The sequence below is a fragment of the Amphiprion ocellaris genome, chromosome 24, assembly GCF_022539595.1.
Source record: "Amphiprion ocellaris isolate individual 3 ecotype Okinawa chromosome 24, ASM2253959v1, whole genome shotgun sequence".
Classification (NCBI taxonomy): Eukaryota; Metazoa; Chordata; class Actinopteri; family Pomacentridae; genus Amphiprion; species Amphiprion ocellaris.
The window spans coordinates 3877617-3905324 of NC_072789.1; the positions used below are offsets into that span (position 1 = coordinate 3877617).

General features: G+C 40.9%; 1 protein-coding gene across 2 annotated transcripts in view; it reads right to left on the reverse strand.

Annotated features, from left to right (window-relative positions):
- Positions 1–25: 25 nt before the first annotated feature.
- Positions 26–27708, reverse strand: part of nrp2a (neuropilin 2a) — an 82568-nt gene continuing 54885 nt past the window's right edge. Inside the window, exons 12-18 of one of the 2 annotated variants that reach the window (XM_023270540.3) lie at positions 18517–18597; positions 18248–18352; positions 11936–12201; positions 11368–11464; positions 9808–9840; positions 4895–4957; positions 26–2331 (exon numbers count right to left, since the gene is read on the reverse strand). In XM_023270540.3, coding sequence (XP_023126308.1) covers positions 2027–2331; positions 4895–4957; positions 9808–9840; positions 11368–11464; positions 11936–12201; positions 18248–18352; positions 18517–18597 — 950 coding nt within the window. In that variant the 3' untranslated portion in view covers positions 26–2026. Of the gene's footprint in view, positions 2332–4894; positions 4958–5256; positions 7950–9807; positions 9841–11367; positions 11465–11935; positions 12202–18247; positions 18353–18516; positions 18598–27708 lie in introns of those variants that run through there. The other variant, XM_023270541.3, reaches the window with a different exon arrangement.

Sequence of the window (27708 nt, forward strand, 5' to 3'; positions counted from 1 at the left end):
AATTCTTGGTCAGCGCTTTCCTCAATATGGTATAAATCCTTTATTAAATAATCATAACAATAATTATAATAACAATCATAAAAAGAGCATTTCTGTACAAAGACCCCTTTTAAAACAACAACAACAGCAGTTCTAGCAGTGCGAAAGGGGAAAGGGGTGGGAATCCTGTCCTCTTTATGTGGTCCTCCCAGGCAGAAGGGGGCGCTGTGACTGTCACTGTCAGCATCAAATTACTGTATCTGATACTGGCTCCAAAGGCAAGCTGGATCCCCGAGGCTCCAAAGGCACTTTGAAGAGAGTCAGTGGGGTCCAGAGATGTGGGCCTCAGAGAGGAGAGACAGCGGGTTGAATGGGATGGAATGGTGAATCCATGGCGTTTTATGGACTTTACCGTTGCAAATAAGCGTCTCAGAAGTAGCTGTTGCTCCCTTCGTTCGTTAGGACTGAGTGTCCAAAGTTTCTCAGAGAGAGGAGATGTGTTCTCATGTTCTGTATATACATGTTGTATATACAAGTGAAGTGTGTGGATGTTCCTGTGCATGGGAGGGAAAACTCTGAGACCTTTTGCTCTCTCCTTCTCATGGCTTACGAGTCCAGTCAGAGCATGCAAGACAAGACCTATTCCAACTGGTTCGGAAAAACAAAAAACAACAAAATAAAAAAAAGCTTGCCTTGCTGTGCGAGAGCCGAAAATCAACACAAATTCACAAAATAGGCAACCATGAGCCGGGAGGTTGAGATGGGGGTGGTGTGATCTGTGGGGAGATGGAAGAAGGGGGATAGGTCCTTTAAATCATGGCTTTTGAGGTCCACGTGTAAAAGAGAGAGAGATTCGCTCCTTCTCTCTCGTCTCAGTGTCGCCTCAACGTTCCTTTTTCAACATTTCCATAAACAGTTTTTGCTTTTAAGGCTTGTTGTGTGTCCGGGCACACGGTCAGTCGATTGCAAAGAGCCGTTTCTGGTTGCGTTTGATCCCATTTATCTTTGTACTTTGTGTGAAGCACAGAGAGAATGTGGCCCCTGTGAGAGAGAGGCAGGGGCCCGTAGTGCTCCGTCAGTCAAAGTCTCTCTCATTCTCTCTCTGTTTCTCTTTCTGCAGTGGTTCAGTCTCTGCCCTCACCAGCAATCCATAGGTTGCACCGACCAAAAGCTCCTTGACCTTTTCCCATTAACCACAATGTAAACATGGCCTTCTCTTTGACAGGAACCAGTAACAACAGTCTCCGATAACTAAATCTAACAATGACGTCTCTCTGTCATTAAAAGAATGTGTTAAAATGCCCCCCTCCCCACCTCTACACACACACACATATACTTTCTTTCTTTCTTTCTTTTTTTTTTCAAACTTATCAGCCATCGCCAACTGGCAACAGGCCAGAATGAAAACATTAAACAGAAAAGGGAGTGATTGAGCAGAACTTGAGGGACGTCGGTGACTAAAAATACCACAGACTGTCAGGAACTAAGAGGATAACTGAGGCTGATAGGTAGCAGAGTCTACGACGGAACAAAGGAGCCGACGGTCCACACAAAGGAGCTAAGTTCTAGGCCACTGTGTTCACGTGATCAAAAAAGACGCTTTCTAAGTACGTTCCTAACCTACCACCTTTCCAACACAATGTGTCTGGCTCTCTGTTTGTGTAGTTTACAGTATCCACTTTCAAAACTAGACCTCTTACAAATCTATGATGCATTTATAAACACTTATCTTTTGGTGGACCAAGAATCTGTAATTGATATGTGTAGATATTTACTTTTTGAGGCCTGACATCCCCGATTTGGGGAATCCATCTCGGTAGTCTTTCACTCACTGGTTCTTTCACCTCAAAAGCTACCAATGCTGGACTGTGCCACAGTTTTCCAAACAGGAGACAAGTTCTCGTTCGAGCTTAAATGTGGCTTTTCTCATTGTCCATGTGTCCTCAGATCTGCACCATCGAGGAAGTAAACTGACACTAAAGTGAACTGGAGGAAATGAAGAAAATCTCGAGAGGGTTTCACAAAGATGCCTGCAACTCTCCGTCCCTCACGCCTCGGTGCAGCAGCGCTGTTGGTTGAGTTTGACTTTGTGCTTGAGGCCGTCATACAGTTCGAAGTTGTAGTTCTCCAGGGTGGTGGAGGAGCGTGACGACAGGCCGCTGTAGGAGCAGGTGCAGTACAGGAGGAGGCCGGCGCACACCGCCCCGAGCAGGACGCCCAGGGAGGACATGACGATGATCGTGACCAGGATGGGGTCCAGCGTGTACAGCCAGGAGTTGTCCTTCTCGGAGACGCGCGTCACCGGAGGCTCGGATGACGGGGATGGTGTGTTCCAGTCAGGGAACTGCAGACCTGTGACACAAGAGAGGAGGGAGAGAAGTTAGTTTGGTGGCAAGCTAAGAAGTCGTGACTGGATAGAAGTGTTGGAATACTTAGTCCATGGGCCCAGACCCAAAAGTTCAAGCATTAGTACCACCCGAGGCGACCAATTCTTTGTATTTTTAACTTGCTATATGTCTGTAGTTTGCATTTTGGTATGATAGCCTTTGCAGACTCACAGCTTAATATATGTTATCAGTCGTTTAATGGACACAGTGAAAGGTGTGGGGTCTGAGCCAAAAGTCCTAACAACACGACAGGATGGAATCTGATAGGATTTTTCCTCATTACGAAAAAATAACAAACGCCACATGCTACACATCATCATGTGTATCAATAACTTTACAGTACAGAACAATACTGTAAGAAACTTGAGAATGACATAGATTATGTTGCTATGGTAACAAGATTTTCTGTAAGCAGGACGGGACAGAACAACAGAATAGTGAAACAGACTCGGAGTTAAATTCTATTGAAGTTAAAAACCAAATTTATAAACATGTATTTTATGTTTTTGTCTCACTATGACCATGTACCGTTCTCAGAAAATTACCTTTGAATTTGGGAAAAGCGCAATTCCCAAGATGGAATTGATTAAAAATTCAATTAGAATTAAAACTGCAAAAGCATTTGAAAATTCATCTTAGTAATGGAAATAGTCTTTGCAATGGTGTTTTGGGCATATGATCAATTCTGGTAGGAGTCTGTTACAATTGGGTTAAATTTTGAACTTTTCAAATTTTCAAAGGTTGAAATTAATTTTTTTTACAGTAAAATATGGAATGAAGCATGTTTTTAACCCTAAAATCAACAATATCAATACATTTCTTTACCGTAAATGTAGAAAATGTTTTACTGTAATGTTACCGTAGTGTTCTGGCAACCACAGCTGCCTGAATTTTACCGTACAAACAACTATTTTTTTTTACAGTGCATCTTAGAACTGACTGGATTTTTACTTGGTCTTGTTGTGCAAATACTGTAACAACTTTTTTACATTAAATAACAAAACTGTTTGCTCGGCTGTAAATTTATTCCACTGCAGTGGGAGGACAGGCAGAGTTTGTCCAGAACCATCTTCCAAAAAACAACAAGAATGAAAAGAGCTTATTTATAACACAACAATGTACACAAAACTCTTTTTCTCAATTAGTTTTATGCAAATGGACTCTCAAACATTGCAAAAAATAAATGCATCCTAGAAGGACCTGGACTATATTCTACATTCCATAAGTTGACAGAAACTTCATACTGGAGGATTCCTCAAGTCCTTATTTCTAAATCTTGTTGTGTAACAGAGACAAGATGTCAGCATTTTGTTTCTCTAAAAACGAAGAAACATGGCAGAAACTGATCACTAACAAGTGATTAAAATATAAATAAATGATACCTTAAGAGCTTGCAATTGCTTTTACTCCCTCAGTCCTCTCTCAGACTCAGATAAAAGGGATCCAGGATTTTATTTTTAACCCTCGTGTCGTCCTGCGGCTCAAATTGACCCGTTTTAAAGTTTGAAAATGTGAAAGAAAATATATTTTCACAGTGAAACTTCTGATATCCACGTTTCAAAATTTTTGGGAAATTTTTGAACATTTTTTTGGTGGAAAAAAAAATGCTTCTTTAAGAACATTCACATAAAAATCAAACAACATTTTTGGTTGATTTTTTGTGAATGTTCTTAAAGAAAATAGAAGTTTTACTGATATATATGGAATCACTTTGGATATTTTTAGGATCTTTTGGAAGATTTTTACTCATTTTTTTGAAAATATTTACAAGAATTTTCCTGCCAAATTTGTTTGTTTTCTTGTTTTCATATATAAAAATTTTAAAGGAAATTTTTAAGGAATTATTGGAAGTGTCTTCCTGAAGGTTTGGGAAATTTTTAGAAATTTTGGGAATTTTTTGCTGAATTTTTGGATTTTTTTTTCAGACGAAGAAACAATATTTTTTTGGTGCCTGTAAATGAAGACAACAGGAGGGTTAAACTAGTCATGACCACAGCTGCAGGGATTTCACTATTGATTTATTATTATGTTCAGATGCAATATTTCTTGCTTCAAATGCAACTAATACCAAAAAAAGTGACATTTTTGGTCACTGTTGACAGCCGTCACTCCTCCCTCCTCTCTACACTTGCAGGAGCTGTGTCTGTCTTGGCGGAAATGTCCACCAAATCTTCCGTAATAAGATTTTCCTCGGCAAACCACAAGAAGATTTAGCGAACATTAGCTATAATCTACCCATACCGTGTATTTTACAGCTCTAGTATCAGCAGTGCAATGAAAAGACTTGCATGCTTTCAGGTTTTATCCTAAGTCTGGGTTAGTTGGTCTTAAACACAAACCTGCTGTATAAATAGAACTGAATTTAGAAAAGAAACATTGGGATTTTTTCCCCAAAATTGGGTCTCATAAATTCTTATGAGTGGGATTGGTGGACAAAAAACTAAATCATGAAGAAATATATGTTAAAGAGAAGAAATATTCTGCCTCCACTGATCAAAAGGCACCATAATGAGTTCCTCGTGTCTTACCTCCACCTAGCGGGTCTCTGCCACTGAAAAGTCGTCCGTCTCCGAAGTCATTGGGTCTCTTCACTGTCAGAGATAAACACAGGAGACTTTAAGCACTGTGCTGATTTACACACAAGCATGGCTACACAAAAATGCACTACAGCATATTGCAACATAAGGTGAGGCAGAAACTCATCCCTTATTTACAGATCATTCATCCTGCAAGATATTTGGAACAGCTGTCAGATTGACTGCTGCTAATTCAGTGAAAAGCTAACAATGACAGGTGGTTATAAGTTTACAGTGTCTATCTGGAAAAGCTGCACTGATTGCATATTGTAAACGAATATTTAGAGATCCTATACCAACACACGCACACTTCATAGTAGAAAAATATGACTTTATTAATAGAGAAAGGTCATTAAGATACATTCCTGTCACACACAGTCATCACATAGGATACTGAAGGTATAAGACTGCTCATTCTGTGTAAATAAAAATGCAAACATGTCATCGTCAAATAACATTACCCATCATTATCACTGGTAAAATCATCAACACCTTTACTGTCAAGTTTAAGAGTGGTGTATTCAACGATTAAAGAAAACAAAAAATGGCAACACATGTAAGCAATCGTGCTTCGGGTGAACAGAACTGCCCGGCGACGTGAACTGAAAACTGATGTGAGTGCCTGAATTGGAAGATTACAAGTGTGGTAAAAAACTAGCAGTGGCTGCAGCACTTTAGTGGAGCCCAATAGCTCAAGTGTACTTATACTTCAGATGAGTTTTCTTTTTTACTTTGTGTGTTGTGGGTTTGTGTCTACGTGCGGGTGTGTGTTTGCCGCTCTTGGCCAGCGTTCAGGAGTGGGAGTAACTGCTTGGCAAGGCACATGTCTAGATCTGGAGGTCTTTGATGGCTGACGGCATTATTAATGCTGTTGCCAGGGCAACTGAAGTTGGCAGCCAATTGGGCGATAGAGGTGCGGTAGATGGGAGGGAAAAGTGCTTACCGCAGCCTTAATAAATGTTATCTGTCCATTAACTAATTACAAGTATTAGAGGTTTGGAGTGTAATGGTGTTGAGATGCAAGCAGGGTGTCCAATCCCTCCTCCCCGAGTTGATTTAAAAGCACACAGTGGGAGTGTGCCAAAAAAAACCCACATTTTTTTCCCACTTGGGAGAGAAAAGTGCAGCTTCTAAATTGTGACAACAAATTGAGGTGCATTCTGCTGAGCTGTGGGCTAAGAGGTGATGGATTTTTCGTGGCTGTGACAGATCACCAAAGCACGCCCCATTAAGCCAAAGAGTGAAGATCTCAATTTCATTCAGTCCAGAGCGTTAACTGAGCTCGTCTCAAATCTCACCACCTCTGTACCAACTGATGGAAGGGAAATTGGCGCCAATGTGTCGATCTCAGTCGGATTTTTTGAAACACTTCAGAATAAAATACTCTTTTAGATCCCAGATGTGTTAAATATCAGTACGAAGTGCAGTTTTATTTCATGTTAACAGCCGCTCATGTTGTCTTACGGCACTAAAGGAAAAGACCATCAATAGCTGGAGCAGCTCTGGTTTTCATAATATCTTGGATCCCTCTCAAGGGTGCGCATATACAGCAAAACACTTCACTTATGGTTTCCAGCTGGTCCAGCGGCACTGTGGGATTTGTAGGAGTATAAATCAAGGAAGAAGTGGAGATGGCAGACAGCTGTGTCTATTTACAACCCTAAAAACAACAAGCGCATATCCACATTGAGAACACGACAAGGCTTGGCTCGGCATGGCTTTCATCTGGGCAGCTCAAAGACATGGGGGACAACGGGAGTGGGTGGTATGGAGCATAAATGGGAGTGGAACAACGTGCTTTATTACACCAGAGAATCAAGATGAAACACTAAACACTGAAGACGGCTGCATCCATCACTGACTGATGCCTTTATCAGGAGAAGACGAGACGTTCAATCAAACGAGCTGGTTATCTCCGTTGGTGATGCAGGACTTTAACTATGATGGATTTGCATTCCCTTTGTTTTTAAATGTGCACATGCTTTGTTGAAAAGGACAATGGAGATGTTTTTTTCCTCTCCTGTTGTTACAACACCCTCACCATTGGCACAACTTGGCTATCCTGTGTTATTACAAAGATACCGAGAGGTTTATTTTCTAAGGCTTGCCAGATCCTCTCCACAGCGAGCACACTGAATGCCTCTCAGCCTAACAGTTTTTTCCTCTCTTTCTGTCTGAGCACTGCAGAGCTCCTCGTGTCTCTGGGGTCTTGTTTTAGCCTTGTGGTTTGGCAGCTCTGGCTGGCTCTCGCAGCGGAACCAGCTCGACCCCCACCTCCTATTCCCAGCCCACACATGTCTGTGTGTACGTCCATGCTGGGGTCATTCCAGGAGGACCGCCGGGGTTATGAGGAGCCAGGCGGCACTCAATGGTCTGAAACAAGCTGTTCAGACAAATAACTTACTCAGACTTCAGTCCTCTCATCAGGAGCAGGGTAGTGTGAAATGTCAACAGCAAACTCCTTAATGAAACAGAGAAGAGAACAGCACCCGAAGCTACATCCATTAGAGACGGAGCGAGAGACCACAGTGTTTCTTTGTGAATTTTCACTTAGCAATTTGGGACGGTGTCTGTGTCATCGTCATCATCAGCACTGCAGCTGTAGACTAAAGAAGGGAGGGTTCGTCGAGTGGATGTTCAGTCAGTCTTGCGGCGTCGTGACTCGCTGCCACCAACATCACAAGTTGGCGTCCTCCTCTGCCAAACGCAACGCAGCTAAGTGCTTCTTTCTAACAGAGGGTTCGGTGTCGGTCCCGGCTGTCCAACCTCACTGTCAGGACTGGCTCCACCCCTGGGGTGGCCATGCTGGACGACCAGTTAGAATACTGGAAGCACTGCGACGAGCTGTGATAGGCCACTGACAGCTGGCTCTTCTTGGTGGCCAGGTGTTGTCGACAGCAACAGAGAGCTCTGACCAAGATGGCCACTGCCAGGAGAAGGAGGGCGCCCCCGGCGGCCATAATGTAATACCAGTGGATGGGCAAGGGAGGCACAGGAACGCCTCCCCCTGGTGGAGAGATACAGAGTAATTGGCCAGCGGGAAAAGAGAGGAGTGGCACTTGTTTATTTTCTACATTGAATTCTCTGCTTTCTATCCCTATTGGTCTTAATCATACGAACAGCAGGCGTGCACCTCATGTGAGCATGCACAAGCATGCCAGTTGCAAAAAATGATAAAGAAAAATCTCCAAGGCCAAAAAAGAAAAAACGTAAATGCATCCATTTCTCTCACGTAGCTTGGGTTGCAGTTGGAGGACAAGTTTTCACACCAAGATCATCAAGAGATTTGGTTTGAAATCAGTCCAATAGTCGATCCAATCAAATGCAATGCAATTAAATTTTTTCAAAGCTCCAATGAAATTACTTGGTGTGAAACGAATGCCAAAATAATTAGTTATAAAAGCACCCACACACATTGAATTAAGGAGCTTCTTCTTCCTGTTTCACACTGGCACAGGACCCCTGATAGCGTCTTAGAACCATGCAAGAATCAGTTGGACACCACAAGGGAATCCAATGTTCCAGAGCTCTCTGAGCTGATTTTGGATTGGGATTTGTTATTTAGCTGGCTGACGTTGGCAGATTTGTTCTGAGTACATAATTTATCCTGTTCTCGGTTTTTCATTTTTCTTTTTCACATGCATCAGCCTCCTGGCCAGTCCTCTCCTCCTCAAGCCAAGCGCTGTCTCCTTGGAGACTATCCCCACAGATCCTCTACGCTGCTGCCCCCAGCTTGAACCCCTCCCTCTCAAATTCTTGGTAAGAACCAACTAACCGGCTTCCAAGAAGCTCCTACTCCTCTATCCCAGTCAGCTAAAGCAAACCGCTGAAGACGCTGAGCAACTAAGAAATCGAGCCCACATGTAGGTTTCCAGACTTGATGTGGAGAGCTGTATGCGGAGTGTCACATTGAACTAGGGAAAGTGAAGCAGAGCTGAATACATCCTGATTTTTGGACCGTGTCACATAATTACAGAGGGAAATGGTGCGTGCTGCTGCTACTTCACACTGCACACACTCATTAGACAGAGCTGAGTTAGGGAGAGGAGAGACAGACCCCCATGCTCGATGCTGCTCACTCACTCTATCTGATTGCTTTTCACTGGGGATACTGGTGTGTATGTATGCAGTGATATTAATGTGTGTGTCTGTCAAGGGTTACAGACTGTGTTGTGTGTGTGTGTGTGTGTGTGTGTGTGTGTGTGTGTGTGTGTGTGTGTGTGTGTGTGTGTGTGTGTGCGCGTGCGAGGGTATAGGAGTAGAAAAGCCGGAGAAATGCACACACATCACATTCGCACTGAAACCGCCAAGCTCTTATCTTATTGGAAGACATTATGAGATGCCAAAACACTAACATCAATCTCATAGAGTCCCCCTGGATGCTCTAAATATTTTTCATGAGGCAGACAGTTATTTAAAACCCTTCAGGCTGTGTCAGGCAGCCTAGAACTGAGAATATGTAGCTCTTTTCAAATATCTGACTCCGTGAGGTGTGCTTGATTTAGCTTGCCTTGCACGCAGAGTTCTGCTCTTTGGAGATTATTCCTTTGTTTCCACTGAAACTGACAAGGTAAAATTAATGTGCAACACAAAATTACCGAGGTAGTCTACTTTGCAACTTTGTTAATTTGGTATCTGCAAATGTAATGATTTAGCTTTTAGTGAGGCGTTCAGTATTTGTTTGGTGATGTCTACATGCTGCTGAATCACTCACACAGCTCTAGCAGCCTCCGTGTAGTCGGTGAAGGAGTGATTTTTTTTTGACGATTTTGTGCCACCAAGCAGAAAACCCAGGCTAGTGCATATCAACGGGCAGGAAGCAAGACCACGAGGAGAATAAATATCATACCGAAAGGCAAACTCACCTGGATTTTCAGGAGAAAAGGCGGCGATGGGTTCTGTGAGGACACAGAGAGAGAGTCAGGCAGAGACAGAGAGAGAGAGAGAGAGGAAGCGCCGTTAGATAACTTTAAATACGAGGGAAAAGTCAGCCAAATGTCACACAAATGTCACAAGACTATCAAACTCCTCCTGAGGAAATTTAAGTTAATTCCTCAGATAACACACAGTCGAATTATGGCATTTACTGGGCTCCTTTGCTTGAATGCAATTTCAAACAGAGTACATTGTGTGAGCTGGGAATTTGAGATGGGTTTGTACTCGGAGCGCTGATGTGTGTATGTGTGTGTGTGTGTGTGTGTGTGTGTGTGTGTGTGTGTGTGTGTGTGTGTGTGTGTGTGTGTCCGCAAAGTTCACGCATTTCAAGTTGTTTATCTGTGGAGTCCAGTTAAACTGGAGCGGGCTGGGGTTCTTTTGTTTCCCTGGCTTGCTGTAAATGCACAGAGCAGAACCTTCACTTTGATTGCCTGGAATGCAAACACAAAGAACTCGTGTGTGTGTGTGTGTGTGTGTGTGTGTGTGTGTGTGTGTGTGTCTCAGTGTGTGTTAGATAGTGCATTTGAGTTGGGAGAAAAAAAAAAAAGGAAAAACAGGGGGAGACCGACTTGGGAACTGGCGCCTTTTGGCGGGAATGCCAATGTACTGTGAAAAACTCAACTGTGTGGGGTGATAAGCGACATCCCACCATGCTTTGGGAGTGGCAAAGGAGGAGGAGAGGGAAGGAGGAAACACAGCAGCATGAGGCGGGGGGGAGGCTGGGCTGTCATCTTTGCCTTTCCAAGCTGCTGTGCTGCTTGGAATCTCTCAGGACTCGAGTAACACACACTGAAACACCAAAAATGACGCAAAAACACACAAAAACAGCTACAAAAACACTTTCCCTCACTGCTGGTCCACCTCTGAAGCTCACTGGACGTCAGTCAGAAGTGATGACGGCAGGTTTTTTGGCTGTAAACCTCCCCTATATGCCCACGGCTCGGTCCCTGATCTGTTTAAGACCTCGCGTGAAGCCCCTGCTCAGGCCAGATTAATGGGGCTACGCTCACACCAGGCACCCACAAAAGTTCCTTGGGAAAGAGCTCTGTCTAGTAATTCCCTTTGACGGCTCGGGAAAAGCTCTGTTTACAAATACGACAGGATGGAGAGAGAGAGAGAGAGAGAGGGAAGAGGAGAGGAAAGAGAGGAAGAAGAGAAATCTAATGAAACATAGATTAGCATCTCCGGGGCCCACGGGGCGTTTATGGCCTAGTTTTCCTATTCTTCTTTTCTTTTCTCTCTTTTTTTCTGTGGAAGAGTAAACGCTGTCCCTCCCTCTCCTTCTTCCTTTCATCTCTGCGTTCGGTGGGATCTTCGGAGGAGAGGCTGCCTCCGAAACGGGGAGTGTGGGGATGTTTATCGCTTCACTGTTAAAGGTAAAGCTAGAAGATGAGAACTAGAGCGGTGGAGATGATGAAGGCAGAGGATGAGAGGGTGCCGACGGGTCAAACGGAGGTGTGTTGGCGTCGGTATTTTCTTGTGCGACTTACGTGTACACTCTTTCAGCGGGGAGCTCAGGCTCATGTGGATGTTGTCGAGCCAGATGTGTCCTCTGGTGCCGTGCAAGAAGAAACCCTCCACCACGACCTACCAAAACAGAGGAGGAAGAGGAGGAGGGAAGAGTTGGAAAAGACAGGATGAAGGCAAAGGGGGAGCAGAGGGGGTGGAGGCAAATTGGGACAAGCATGAGGAAGGAGGAGGAGGAAAGTAGGATAAAAACTTAATATGGTGCCTGTGATTTCAAAGTTGCACTCAACGCTCGCAATCCTCTTGTTCTCTGCAACTGACTATTTCATGAGAACATTAACTGCTTATGATGTCTCTGACAAATGCACAGCAAACCCCCAAACACTCATAGAGCCAGTAGAGACAATATGGTGCACTTTATCTCCGTTTGAAGTCAAACCCGGCCTAAGGTGGCACTGAGGTTAAAACTGATGCCTTTATATTCTCCAAAATGAGCGCATCTCCCTAAACAAGTCTGATAAAGACATTAAAGATGTGTTTCTCTTCCTGGGGAGACATAATAAAAAGATGTGACCCAGATAAACTTCCTACCTGGAAGTCTTTAGGGGAGCGAGGCAGGATGGTGCGACCCTCCTTCCATCCGGGACCCTGATCGTCTTTCAGCGTCCACAGCACCGTCTCTTCGTTGTGGGCGTCCCGCACCAGGACCTTTAGGTGGCCCTGGGCCTCCCCCCATATCTGGTACAAGAAGAGGAGGCAGAGGGGTCCGGTGTCGGCGCCCACCACGGGGCTGACGAGTCGGGCCTGCTGCTGCTCCGTCTTCAGGCTGGCGTCCATGTACAGGTAGCTGTTGGGCTCTGGAGGGGAGGAAGACAAAACGAGATAAGATGATCTGAAGAAACTGATAAATATGGGATGTAAAGGGTCAAGATATAATTGCGGGATTTTTTGTAACATAGTTGATATTTTTTGCTGTTTTCAGGCCCAAAATCAACATGGCTGCCTATAACCAAACACCACATGGTATTTTTACAGAAAGATTCTTCTAAATATTATGTATACAATTGAGTAAAATTGAAATTAAATGTTATTTAGAAAGATATTGTAGCAAACCTGTTGACATGCCATAAATCCACACTTGACTCACACACTACTTTATATCAAATAACTCAGAAAGCCTTGGAGTCTGGCCAGTCTTTTCTTCACATTGGATGGCCACAGCATTTCTTTAAATCACCATTATTTGCATATATCAACTCAACAGATGATCCAAATTTCTAAAAGAAGAAATGCAAGAAGACACAGCAACAGCTTGGAATCAGCGATCCAGCTGGAAGTTATAAACCTCCACCAGCTCCACCAACAACCGCTAAGGACGAGGCAGAAAACAGTGGTCTAATAAACACGTCCAAAGCTGTAAGTATGAGCTTTTGCAGAGGATGTCAGTGGAGAGGTTGGTCCTTCAGTGAGGCCCAGGAGTCACGTACACACCACTGAAAGAATGCAGCCATGTGTGGCCCAGACCAGCTCCCAGTTTAGCCGTCTGATCTCAGTGCATCCTCAATGAATCTTTGGTGGATTTTACACCTGCGCTTCACATGTTTTAACCCTCGTGTCGTCCTGCGGGTCAAAACTGACCCGGTTTAAAGTTTGAAAACGTGGAAAAAAAAAAATAAATTCACAGTGAAACTTCTGATGTCCACATTTTCAACATTTTTGGGAAATCTTTGAACATTTTTTGGTGGAAAAAAGGACATGTTAAAAATGTTTCTTAAGAACATTCACAAAAAAAATCAACTAAAATCCAGCAAATTCGCTGGATTTTAGTTGATTTTTATGTGAATATTCTGAAAGAAAATATTAGAAGTTTTACTGATATATATGTAACCACTTTAGATATTTTTAGGATTTTTTTGGAAGGTTTTTACTCATTTTTTGAAAATATTGACAAGAATTTTCTTGCCAAATTTTGGGGATTTTTTTTTTTAAATAAAACTTTTAAGGGAAATTTTTAAGGAATTATTGGAATTTTCTTCCTGAAGGTTTTGCAAATTTTCAGAAATTTGGGGGATTTTTTTTGCTGAATTTTAAATTTTTTCAGACAAGGAAACTACATTTTTTGGGGCCCGTAAATGAAGACAACAGGAGGGGTAATGACAGGTGATCCCAATTACAGAAGCTCGGGAAAATATAGAATAAAGTGAGAAACTCGAGTGCTGAATGAGATATTTTACAGTAGCTGCAGAAAACAAGCTGTTTTTGTATTTTTAACACATTTCCCGAAAATGAGCGGAGTCGAGTTTTAACCTCGAGTCTTCTGGTTCCTCGCAGTCGATTGAAAGCGAAGAAAAAAAAGTCTGTTTTAATGGGTTTTTATTTCAGCCCTCGAGGCAATAAAAGCTAGAAAATCTGAAGGGCCGCGTAGACTTCTGATATCCACTGTAAATGGATGAAAACAGTTTGTAAATGCAACACATACACATTCGATCGTGCAATTATCGCCATAAATCACGACCGCTGGAGGAGCTTGGACTCATATATCCACGGGAGCTCGTGTTTTTTCACACAGTCGGACATTTCCAACATGACTCTTAAACAAAAAAGACACTAATCACCCAACAGGAATGGGATCACCGCCGCACAATAGTCGCACTAACAATAGGGATACGACAAATATAAACACGCAGAAGAATAGGTCCGGTGAGAGCGTCATTCGGACACGGAGTGCTACCAGAACTCCAGCCAAGACCCTCGGGGCCCATTTCTCTCTGTTCGCTTCCAGGTAGATGACTTAAACAACGGAAAAGTCCAACAAAATGTGAGACGCTCCGTTTTGTTTACACCAGAGGATGTTTAGTTTGCAAATTGGATGCCGACATGGATTCCATTGTAGTAGAACACATGAAACTGTGTGTGTGAGAACAAAAAAAAAGAAATTGCATGTGTATGTGTGAGAGAGTGACTCAGTGAGGCGTCCGGCAAAGAATTTCTTAAGTGGGTCCTGTGGGAAAATGCCCAGTATCAACAATCTGCAGATTAAATCACCTGCTTTAACATGTGTGTGTGTGTGTTGTGTTTTTGTTTTATTTCACAGGACAGAAAAAGTACCTCGAGGATGAGAAATTACAGAATCCATGTGTAGAACTAATAATTTAAAAGAATTTCTAGACCATGACAAGTTGTTTTGATCATAGAGTAAAATATTAGATTGCTCATTGTTCTTTTGTCATTTTCTGTCTCATTTTTGTAATATTTTGTCTTGATTTGTTGTTGTTTGTCTGTTTGTGTCCATTTTTTTGTCACTTTGTAACTTCTGTCCAATTTTTTGCCTCTTTTTTGATTTGTTTTGTCGTTTGTCTCATTTTTTCATCATTTTCTGTCTCATTTTTGTAATATTTTGTCTTGATTTGTTGTTGTTTGTCTTATGTTTTTGTCGTTTTGTGTCTCCTTTTTGTCTTGCTTGTATTTTTTGTCTATTTTTGTCCTTTTGTTCCTTTTTTGTCTTGCTTGTGTCCATTTTTTTGTTGCTTTGTAACTTGTCCAATTTTTTGTCTCTTTTTTGATTTGGTTTGTGTTTTTTATTATTTTCTTACTCATTTTTGTAATATTTTGTCTTGATTTGTTGTGATTTGTGTCAGGTTTTTGTTGCTTTGTGTCTCCTTTTTGTCTTGCTTGTATTTTTTGTCTCATTTTTATCATTTTCTGTCTCATTTTTGCAATATTGGTCTTGATTTGTTGTTGTTTGTCTCATGTTTTTGTTGCTTTATGTCTCCTTTTTGTCTTGCTTGTATTTTAAGTCTATTTTTTGTCGTTTGGTCCCTTTTTGGTCATTTTTTGTCTCATACACACATATATATATATATATATATATATATATATACACACATATACGTATATATATACATACACATATATATATAAACACACACACACATATATACACCTATATAGATACATAATCCATGTGTTTTCTTTCAGTCACATCATGAGATTGGTGTGTACAGTAGCATCCGGCTGTTGTTAGTGCAGCCAGGTTATTGTGTGAGATAACCTTTTGCTGCTTCTATCTCACAAACAGTATCTGGAGGGACAAATCTTCCTCTGAGTTGACAGCTTCCCTCTGCCCGCCATACGCCCAGAGTCGACACTTCAGACACTGTGTGACAGTGTGTCCCCTGGCCCTTTGCAGCTTTGGTACGAACGCTGCACATGACAGTTATTTTTTGGGGGGGTGTGTGTGTGTGTGTGCATGTGCAATTGGTTCATTTTATTACTCATTTTAATGCCTTGTCTTGAAGCTACGCACACATTGTTGTGCCTCTTGTTCGCCAACCAGCTCATAATTGAGACCGCCTCGCAACGCGCTGCACAACAGAGCATTATTAATCTATTTCACATTGGTCTCCTGCAGCAGGAAGCAAACAATGATTCAATCTGTGAAGCCTCGTTATCGCGTTCTTTACTAGCTAAGTATATTAAGGCAAATAATAGAACAGAATAAGGAGCTAATTCTACTGGACAATTAATGAAGAGGTGAGGAGTTTGCGGTTTCGGGGGTATCATGGGAAAAAGGGAATCCCATAGGGCACGGGTGTCAAACATGCGGCCCACGGGCCAAAACCGGTCCTCCAGAGGCTCTAATCCGGCCCTCAAAGTGCAAAAATTACAGAGAAGACATTAACTGCAGATTGTAAATTTGTAAAACTATAAATTTAAAATAATTTCTAGACCATGACAAGTTGTTTTGATCATAAAGCAAAATACCAGATTGTTCATTGTTCTTTTGTTTCTCATTTTGGTAATATTTTGTCTTTTTTTGTTGTTTTTTGTCTGATTTTTGTCTCGTGTTTTTGTCGTTTTGTGTTTCCTTTTTGTCTCGCTTGTGTTTTTTGTCTTATTTTTGTCATTTTGTGTTTCACTTTATTCAGTGTTTTCTACTGTTTTTGTCGTTTTGTGGGTTTTTTGTCTCACTTGTGTTGTTTGTGTACTTTTTGTTGTTGTGTGTCTCGCTTTTGCAATTTTTGGTCTTGCTTTTCATTTTCCCATTTTTTTGTTGCTTTGTGACTTTTGGTCAGATTTTTTGTCTCTTGGTTTTCTTCATGTCGATTGTCTCGTTTTTTGTCATTTTGTCTTGTTTTTGTCATTTTGCGTTTGATTTTTGTAATATTTTGTCTTGATTTTGTTGGGTTTTTTTGTCTTTTTTAAAGTAAAATACTATATCGCTCAGTTCCAGATACCTGTGACTAAATGTTTTGTGTCTTTTTGTAGATAAACTCTGATCTGGAAGTTGTAATGTGTAAATGACAAACTGAGGCATAATGTTGCTGAAACTGAACTTATCTCTCTGAAGAAATTTCAGGTTGCTCATAATGTTCTGTAAAAAGATAATTCCTTAAATGTGAACATTTTCAAAACGTACCTTTTTGCACTAAAACAAAATACAGATTTAGAGCTGTGGTTATTTATAGGTTATTATGCTGTGATTTTACTGGTTCGGTCCACTTGAGCTCAAATTGGGCTGAATGTGGCCCCTGGACTAGAATGAGTTCAACACCACTGCCGTAGAGGATTAAAGAGTGATTTGATAGCGGTGAAATAATGATCCTGTGCTTGGCTGGGATTTCTGACCTTTGACATGGGTGGAAAAATCAAAGGCCTTGTGTGGCGTGTCAAAATGGCTGGAAATGATACTTCATACATAAAAGGCACAACCTGACTAATCTAAGCAGCCTTTTTCCGAGCGGCACCGTGATGAAAGACGCTGCTTTGAAGGCCTCCCTGTCAAAGACGCTCATGACCCAAACAGGTCACGCTTCAGGAACATTTCCTGCTTTTGCCGCGAGATCTGTTGTCCTGCCGAACACGACCCAGGTGACGTCGCAAATTTGACGAAAAAGAAAAAAGAAAAAAGGGCCTGAACCTCCTGTTTAATTCTCTCCAGCTGCTGAATCTTTCATGCAGACTTGCTCAAAAGCAATGAATTTTAAAACAAGGTAGGGATAACAATCCTTCGCCCCCACCTATGTTAAATTCTAAACAGTGCTATAAAAAGCGCTGCCTAAACCCAGCAGGATACGTCTCATATAGCTTTTAATAACATGCCAAAAGCAGCACTTCTGATCCGTGGGTATATATAAAGAGCAAATGAATAATTTCTTCAAGGAATGTCTAAGTAGATGGATTGTAGACTACAAAACATCATCTGGGATGTGCCGGAGGTAATGGAGGGGCAGTGAAGGACAGCAGGGAATAACTGCTCATCTCTGGAATCTCCTGCTCTGAACTTAATTGGAGCGACTGGGTCTTAACCCCTTCCTGCCCACACTTGATTTTGACACTCGGGGAGCAGCTGAGTGTCACATGTGAGCCTCCACACAGCCTCGGTGTCTGTTTCCCAGCAATTCCGTCGATTCATTTCCATTCTCATTCGCTCGGAAAGAGCAGACAATGCAGCGGCTAAATTAGACCGGTTTCAATTTAAGAAATTATTTTAATCAAATTGAAGAAGGACTCACTGAAGACTCAGAGGGAGAATGACTCCATTTAATTAGAGAAAACACTGTCTAGTCTAGACCCAGTGAAGTTGATAAATAAACTGAATGCATTTGTGCTTGTGCAATTTTCTGCACCCAAATAAAATCCTCCTTACAGCCGCATACAAAAAAGCTCCCGGTTGACAGAGGCACGGACACGGAAACCCATCAAACACCAAAATCAAATCTGAGATGCCCAACCTGAGCCGCTTTGTTTTGCAAATTCCCCCCAGACCGAAATGTTAGACAAATTTTAAACAGTTCCAGATCCATCAAACGCCCGTTACACGGAGAAAAACTTAACCTCCCCGAAGCCAATCTGAGTCATCCTGCGTGAGTCAATCTTGGCATTACTGCGGCGGAGACTCACCGTGGCTGTGCAGGGACCAGAAGAGTGGGGCGTTGGGGTCATGTGTCCACCCACACAGGCCATGGTCAAAGTCACACAAACTGTCTGATGAAGGCGAGGTGGATGCTGAAGAGTGGGGGAGCAGCGAGGAAGAGAAAAACCAGAGTCAAAGGTCTGACAAATCACTGTCATTTCAGATAAAGAAGCATCCACAGCTGCTCTGCAAAACAGAACTCCTTCGTCTTCCTAATAACACAATTAATCCACAACACTCGGTCGTCTTGTCTCACCTGTCGTTGTAAGGGGGACTGTGGTGGTTTCAATGTCAGCGGGAAGAGTTGGTGTGACGGTGTCTGCCGGTGTGGTGGTTTCTGCAGGAAAAAAACACAACTCAGGGTCAAAGGGCGGCTTATGAAACAATCTTCAGACATTAGATTCATTTAAAGATACCTTCTAGTCTGTTAGCGTGTCTATGTGGTGTTTTATAATGAGTGAGTCAACACCACTGTGGGATATTTCCACCTTAAAACAGATTCAGCCTTCAGGATCCAATCTTGTCTGATTCAAATGTGAATTAATGCACTACTATAAGCTGCTGTTGTATAGCGTAGAGAGGTTTTACAGCATTTGTGAACTGGTTTTCTCCTGCTGCAACTCCACAGGATGCAAGAGTGTAGAGCAGGGGTGTCAAACATGTGGTCGGTGGGCCAAAAGCGGCCCTCCAGAGGGTCCAATCCAGCCCTCAAAGTGTAAAAATTCCAGAGAAGACATTAACTGCAGATTGTAAATTAGTAAAACTATAAATTTAAAATAATTTCTAGACCATGACAAGTTGTTTTGATCATAATGTAAAATATTACATTGCTCACTGTTCTTTTGTCATTTTCTGTCACATTTTTGTAATATTTTGTCTTTTTTTTGTCTTGATTTGTTGTCTCATGTTTTTGTCGTTTAGTGCTTCCTTTTTGTCTTGCATGGATTTTTTGTCTATATTTTTTGTCTCATTTGTGTCAATTTTTTTGTCGCTTTGTCACTTTTGTCAAATTTTTGGTCGCTTATTTTGATTGGTTTCGTTTGTCTCATTTTTGTCATTTTGTGCCTCACTTTTGTCATATTTTGTCTTGATTTTGTTGTTTTTCGTCTAACTGTTGTCATTTTGATCATAAAGTAAAGTACTATATCGTTCAGTTCCAGATAGCTGTGACTAAATGTTGTGTTCCTTTGTAGACACTCTGTGATCTGGAAGTTGTAATGTGTAAACGATAAACTGAAGCTGAATGTTGCTGAAATTGAATTTATTTTTCTTCAGAAATTTCAGGTTGTTCATAATGTTTTGTAAAACAGATACTTCCTTAAATGCGAACATTTTTAGAATGTACTTTTTTGCACTAAAACAAAGGAAAAGTCTGGAGTTATTGTCATTTATTTATGGGTTATTATGCTGTGATTTTATTGGTCCAGCCCACTGGAGATAAAACTGGGCTGAATGTGGCCCCTGAACTAAAATGAGTTTGGCATTCCTGGTGTAGAGCATCGTCTCAGTCAGTTTAAGGCAGGAAATATTTATTATCTTGGGGGGAAAAAAAATCCAGAGATGAACTGAGATGGACTCTGAAAAGGACAACAAAATGACCTTGTGCTTGTTTAACACATGTCTTATGTGGAACTTTTCCGTGCATGAGGGAGGGTCAGGAAATACAGACGGGAAACGCAGATGTGTGAGAGCGGAAAATATAAGCTCAACAAAGGCAGAAAGAACAATACCTGAATGAATGAGATACAGTGTCTTTAACAGTAACTTTCCACTTCTGCCCTATATTACAGCAACTCACAGAGGAAGGGAAGTTAGTTATGATTATGATCACACAGACTGTAAACACTTAGCCTGGCTCTGTCCAAATGCTAACATAAACTTTGTTGATGTCATAGAAAATTCTCTGTTTTATGGGGGTTGTGAAAGTAAAATCAAGTGGAAGCTCTGAGGCTATCATTTATTCATGTTTATGTGATTAATTGATGTTTCCTGATATACAACATGCTTATATGTTTGCGGTTACAAGCTGAACGCTGGTTTCAATAAGGTGAGATGCATCAGAAACAGAGACTTGTGGCCTCCTTGGGTTTGGAGTTTCAGTCTAAAGAGACTACTTGGTTAATTTATGGAATATAACTTGGACTCTAGGGAAGCTGGTTAGTCTAAGAAATGCAAAATTCAGAGTTTCTGGCATGGTTAGGAAGAATTCTGGAGGTTTAAACCTACAAAAACTATCCATAATGAGCCAATAGGAACGAAGTTTCATGTCTTAAACCTTTAAAAAAAAAGAGCAAAACACTAAATAAAACAAAAAACAAACAAAAAATATATATAAACCCAAATATTGAAGAAATATGAGCAAAAAATCAGCAAAAAAACATTCCAAAATTTATTATAGATATATATAAACCCAAATATAGAAAAATGAGCAATACACTAAATAAATAAAACAAAAAACAAAATATATATACAAACCCAAATATAGAAGAAATATGAGCAAAAAACCCAACATTTATTATATATATATCCAAATATAGAAAAGATTAGCAAAAAATTTATATATATCTATATCTATCTATATCTATCTATCTCTCTCTCTCTCTCTCTCTCTCTCTCTCTCTCTCTCTCTATATATATATATATATATATATATATATATATATATATAGAGAGAGAGAGAGAGAGAGAGAGAGAGAGAGAGAGGGGAAAATAATAGAAGAAAGTAAACTGATGTATTTTTGCAACAGTGGGTTTTACAGGGTTAATAAGCAGCCATTCTTGTTCTTGTCTGTCAGAAAAGGAAAGCCTCTCTTTCTCTCTCAGCCTTGGAATGGAATAAACACAACAACAACACAGCAGAGTGCTTGTTTTATTATTAAAGCCAGTAAGAGGGTTCATATTTTTCAAGCCTAAACAACCGAGATTCACATTACAAGGAGTGAAGTCATATTTTAAACAGGGGATTGAATATTAATTGAAAGTCACTGAGAGTGGAAGCAGACTGTCCAAAACTAACTCCACTTGTGTCCTGTCAGAAGCAGGCGGATGGAGGCTCCAGGGAGCCTCAGAAACCCCTTCGAGGGCCCCTGTCATGTTGTGTCTAGGGAGTATCTGGCTCAAACATGCTGGATGAACAGCCACACATGCTAATCCACACACAGATGCAAAAAGAACACGCACACACACGTCTCTCCAAGTGGTGGCGCTAAGGCTGATGGATGGATGTGTCTAACAAACTCCCCTCGACCTTGGGCAGGATGATGGCACTCTGAGACCACTCACTGGCTGTCAGGGAGGCAGCGCCGCTCACACACTCCATCTCCCACTCTGTCCGTGTGTGTGTGTGTGTGTGTGTGTGTGTCCCCCTCACTCCATAACTCACAAACACAACGTGAAAAGCTGGATTCTTTTCTCTGCTATTAACATCTATCCAAAGCCACATATATCACAACACACAGAAAGGCAGAAAGTGGCTCGTTAAAACACATTGGTGCACAAACACACACACACACACACACACACACACACACACACACACACACACACACACACACACATGGAGCAGGCTGCAGATGGAATGTGAAGTGGGAGAAAGCGGCGTGTTATTAGGAGCAGATGGGTCATTCCTAGTGTGTACACAGAAGTCTCGGTCACGTCTCGAGCACGGATCCAAATTTATCATGAGAACAAACTGTGAGAACCCTGCTCCCTTTGTCACTTTGGCGAAACCAGATTCAAACATATTGCACTCGTTTGACATCAATCACCGCTAAAATGAGCAAGCGCATTCTTCGGCGCGTTAGATTTCGAATTCCTCTTTGTCAGCTTGCCCTGCTTTGTCTCGCTTAAGTCGACGCAAACAGCTCCGAAGCTTGGATGTCTCATGATCTCATTCTGCAGCAGAACGAGCAAACAAACATCATTCAAAGCCATGAGGGGGCAACAAACACAACACAAAACGCAACTGATCCGCTTTAACCCTCCTGTTGTCCTCATTTACAGGCACCAAAAAATATTGTTTCCTTGTCTGAAAAAATTCCAAAACTTCAGCAAAAAAGTTCCCCAAATTTCTGAAAATTTGGAAAATCTTTAGGAAGAAAATTCCAATAATTCCTTATAAATTCCTAATAAATCCCCCAAATTTGGCAAGAAATAAAAATTTTTTAAAAAATTATAAAATTTTTTTAAAAAAATGGATAAAAATCTTCCAAAAAAATCCTAAAAATATCATATCTAAAGTGACTACCTATATCAGTAAAACTTCTAATATTTTCTTTAAGAAAATATCAACCAAAATCCAGCAAAATTCACTGGATTTTGGTTGATTTTTTTCTGAATGTTCTTAAAGAAACATTTTTTTTATAGATTTCTTTTTTTTAACACCAAAAAAATGCTCAAAATTTTCCAAAAATGTTAAAAATGTGGAAGTTTTCACTGTGAAAGTATATCATCAAAAAAAAGTTTTAAAAAGGTATTATTTTTTAAAAATCACCCAAATTTGGCAAGAAAATATTTTCAAAAATTGAGTAAAAATCTTCCAAAAAAATCTTTAAAATATCTAAAGTGATCCCATGTATAATCAGTAAACTTCTAATATTTTCTTGAAGAACATTCACAAAAAAATCAACCAAAATTTGATTGATTTTTTGGTGAATGTTCTTAAAAAACATATTTAACATTTCTTTTTTTCCACCAAAAAATGTTCAAAGATTTCCCAAAAATGTTGAAAATGTGGGCATCAGAAGTTTCACTGTAAAAATATTTTTTTCTCCACATTTTCAAACTTTAAAGCAAGTCAATTTTGACCCACAGGACGACACAAGAAGTCAACGCAAACAACTCTGAAGCTTGGGTGTCTCATGATCTCATTCTGCAACAGAATGAGCAAACAAACGTGGAGAAAGAGATTCGAGATGCCACATTATCATTCAAAGCAATGAGGGGGCAACAAACACGTGACCCGCAATTGATCCGCTTTAAAGAACTTCCTGAGGAAATGAGCACAACGGCGCCCCAGCTGGAGAAATGGCACAGATGAAAGGGCCGGCCACAGCTGGCGATGGCTCCTGACATTAACCCGGTGTTAATGTCACGTCCTTTATGCCAGTCACTAACCACCTAATGAGACTCTTATCGCTGCTGGCCCACTGGGAAGGTAACGCAAGAAAAAGCAAGCAACCCTCTTCCTCAAACCTCTCTTCATTCCATCTCTTGTGTTCTCTCTTCTTGATTTGTTTGCCTTTCTTTTTTATTCCGATCTAACCTTTCGAGCCCTCTGGTTAAGTCTCGGGACCCGGGTGTTAAAATAAACGCATTACCTGGACGCCAGTGCAGCCCGGCACAAAAACACACAGTCGGGTCCATTAAGATTCTACCCGGCTCCTGAGTACTCGCTGCTTTAAAAGGTCAGGCCTTGTCACAGAGTAAATGCGCTGACCTTTCCGGGGTGTGACAGGAGTGTCGGGGTGCGATGGGAATGGGACGTGCGTTTGCATGAGTGTTTACGCGACGCGGAGAGAGAATGTGTGTTAATGTATGTGACCTGCCGACCCCGCCCCCGAGCCCCGTCCTTGAGGTGCAAGCATGAGGACGATGTCACGCACTGCAAAAACTCAAAACCTTACCAAGTCTATTTGTCTCTTTTTTAGCCAAAATGTCTCATCCCACTCGATTTAAGATAAATTCACTTAACAAGTGACGTTTCAGCAAAAAAAGGACTTGTTTTAACCCTCCTGTTGTCCTCATTTATGGGCACCAAAAAATATTGTTTCCTTGTCTGGAAAAAATCCAAAAATTCGGCAAAAAAGTTCCCCAAATTTCTGAAAATCTGCAAAACCTTCAGGGAGAAAATTCCAATAATTCCTTAAAAGTTTCCCTTAAAAGTTTTATTTTTTAAAAAATCCCCCAAATTTGGCAAGAAAATTCTTGTAAATATTTTCAAAAAATGAGTAAAAATCTTCCAAAAAAATCCTAAAAATATCTAAAGTGATTCCATATATATCAGTAAAACTAATAATATTTTCTTGAAGAACATTCACATAAAAATCAACCAAAATTCATCAAAATTCACTGGATTTTGGTTGATTTTTATCTGAATCTTCTTCAGAAATATTTTTAAAAAAATTTTTTTCCACCAAAAATGTTCAAAAATGTCCCAAAAATGTTGAAAATGTGGACATAAGAAGTTTCACTGTGAAAATATTTTTTCCCACATTTTCAAATTTTAAAATGGGTCAGTTTTGACCCACAGGATGACACAAAGGTTAAGACAGTGCATCTTAAATATATTGTTAAGTCAAACAATCTTGAAATTATCTTGTTTTGACTTGAATCTGACAAGGAAACTCTAAATAAGTTTAATACATTTTAAATTTGGAGGTTACATGAAAGTGAAAATCTGTTTTTGAGTGAAAAATTGCCATTTTTTTTAAGCATGTCTGGCTTATTTTAAGACACCTAAGCTTGACAATCCTGGTAAAATATTGTTTAAAATAAGTTTTCCAAGCTAATTTTAAGATCTCAATATTCTAAATATCATATCTTATTTCAGAAAATCTTACCAAGCCATTTTTCACTTGTTCTATTGGCACTTATTTCAAGGTAAAAGTTCCTTGAAATAAGTTAATTTTCTTGTTTTGAGGGGGGCATTTTTTCCAGTATGGGATGTCCAGAGAGTTGCACCGGGGGGGCGTGTCTAACTGTACATGCGCAACAGTGCAATGCAGGGGGAAAAAGTCCCTCTGCGGCACAGTGTTGTCTTACATAATGCGCCCACTGCTGCAGGTGATGATGCAAGTCATCGTCATGCACGGGATGAGACACCAAACACTTAGAAAAAGAGAGGGACCCGGGGGAATCGCTGACACAGTTAACGGAGATGTGGGCTATGCATCCACACGTGTGCGCGGATAAATAATTTTGTTTTTTAAAAAGATGCCAAAAACACGCACGCACACACACGCACACACACACACACACACACACACACACACACACACACACACACTTCTTGGTGGTGACGGCCAACCCTCCCCGCATAAAAGACATCGCTCACTCCTAAAGAAGCTGACTCAGCAATGTGTCAGAGAAGAGAGAGAGAAAAAAATCTTCAATTATGTAGAAAGCCTTTCTGTAAATCTCTCCCTGGCAGTCCTAGGTGCACACACACACACACACACACACACACACACACACACACACACGCACGCACACGCACACGCACACACACATGAATGGATGTGTACACACACACCCCAAAAGGAAGGGAAAGACAAGTGGCCATTATTTGATATTGTCATGGGTGGGTTAAGCGCTCAGATTAAGGTTCATCCACACACATATACAAAACTGTCACGACCAAGTCTTTACTGGACCTTACAGAATGAAAATGAGCTTTTTCTCCCCAAAAAACTCCCACAGTATCACAGATTTATGTCTTTGCAGAAGGTGTATTTGAGCTGTAGTTCTGCTTTCACTAAGCTTTCTGGTTTTTTGATGGCAGTTTCCTTAATTCAACTTGAAATTACACTTAGTCCCTTTAAACCAGGGGTGTCAAACATGCGGCCCGTGGGCCAAAAGTGGCCCGCCAGAGGGTCCAATCTGGCCCATGAGAAAATTACAGGGAGGAAACTAACTGCAAATTGTAAAACTATACATTTAAATCAATTGTCGTTTTGCGTTTCCTTTTTGTCTCGTGTTTTTTGTCTTATTGTTACCATTTTGTATTTTGCTTTAGTCATTGTTTTGTGGATCATTTTTGTCATTTTGTTTCTCGCTTTTGTCATTTTTTGTCTCATTTGTGTAACTTTGTCTCTTTTTTGTTTTGTTTCATGTCAATCATAAAGGAAAACACCGTTCAGTTCCAGATAAATGCCACTAAATGTTTTGTGCCTTTCGTAGACACTCTGTGATCTTGAAGCTGTAATGTGTAAATGATAAACTGAGACATAATATTGTTGAAATTGCACTTATTGTTCTTAAGAAACTTCAGGTTGTTCATAATGTTCCGTAAAAAGATACTTCATTAAGTGTGAACATTTTCAGAATTGTACTTTTTTGCCCTAAAACAAAGGCAAACTATGGAGTTGTGATTATTTAGAGGTTATTATGCTGTGATTTTACTGGTCACTTGAGATCAAACTGAGCTGAATGTGGCCCCTGAACTAGAATGAGTCTGACACTCCTGCACTAAACTGATCTTCTACTTTTGGTTAAAATGTATGAAAATTAGTTTATTACTCTTTTGCATTATGTGTCCACGTTTTTTCAAAATTTTTTGCTGCAACTCAGCTGCCTTTTTTGAGTAGAATTACAGTAACTTTGATGACAAAATCATGCTTTACCTTTAGAGTAAAGCTGTAAAAACTAAAAAAATTATCCTTAAAATAAAACTGCTGCAATGCAAGATGTCAATTTAAGAGGAATCAGATGATTTAAGTCGCTCCAACTTATACATTGGCATTAATATAGCTCATTAACTTCATTTCATTGCATGTTCCAAACTGAAGCAATGAATCTAAGTTTAAAATGTTTAAAATGAGCTCCACTCTGTTTGCTGGGATTGTGAACGCTGCTGTGCCTGTGCGAGCTCCACTATTCCCGTATTAAAATGATTCTACCTGCAAGAGGTGAAAAGATGATCTATATTTCTCACAGATCTCTAAAAATTTCCTTCCTGCACTCATAAATTTTTCATCCTGGGAGTACATTCGGTAGAGAGAAAAGAAAGGAAAAGAAACCGTCACTGTAGAGGCTGTGTGTGAGCGAGACAGCTGCTCAGGAACAGCGAAGGGAAACAGAAGGAGTCGGGACCAACAGCAGCGAGCATGGAAAAGAGGTGCGAGCGATGAGTAACAGAGGAGCAGGGGAGGGGAAAAGAGAAGGAGGCATGGTAACTGAAAAAGAACAAAAACATTTACAGACCCACGCACTGAGCCTCGGGCTGGGAAAAGAAAGAACTGCAAACCATGTGAAGGAACTGGGAGAGAAAGAGGAGCTGCTGCTGTGTTCAGACTGCATTAGGGAAGATCTGGGGGTAAAAATACATCCATTTCATCAGCTTAAATCATACAACACTGAAGGCATGGGCGAAGACAGAGAGAACAGTCAGCGTGAAAGGGGAAGTGAATGATTTACAGCATGTCAGCAGTCGCCCACTAGTCCTGCTGAGTTCTGCTGGTCTGTGAACAATATGTGACCCTTAACAGCCACATTTCCCCCAAAAATCCACCCGATAGGAGCCACCTTTCGGTCAAAAAGTGCTAATCTCTACCGCTCTTTCACTGTGTTGCCATCTTTGCAGTTAGTTTTTTTTCCTGCAGGTCACTAATGTGAAACACATTGTTTCCTGTACTGCACAAGAGATCTGGGGGGAAATAAAGATGCCAGATATCAGGTGAGGAGAGCAGCAAAGCTAAGCAGCCTTCTTTGTAATTTTCCTACAAAGAAA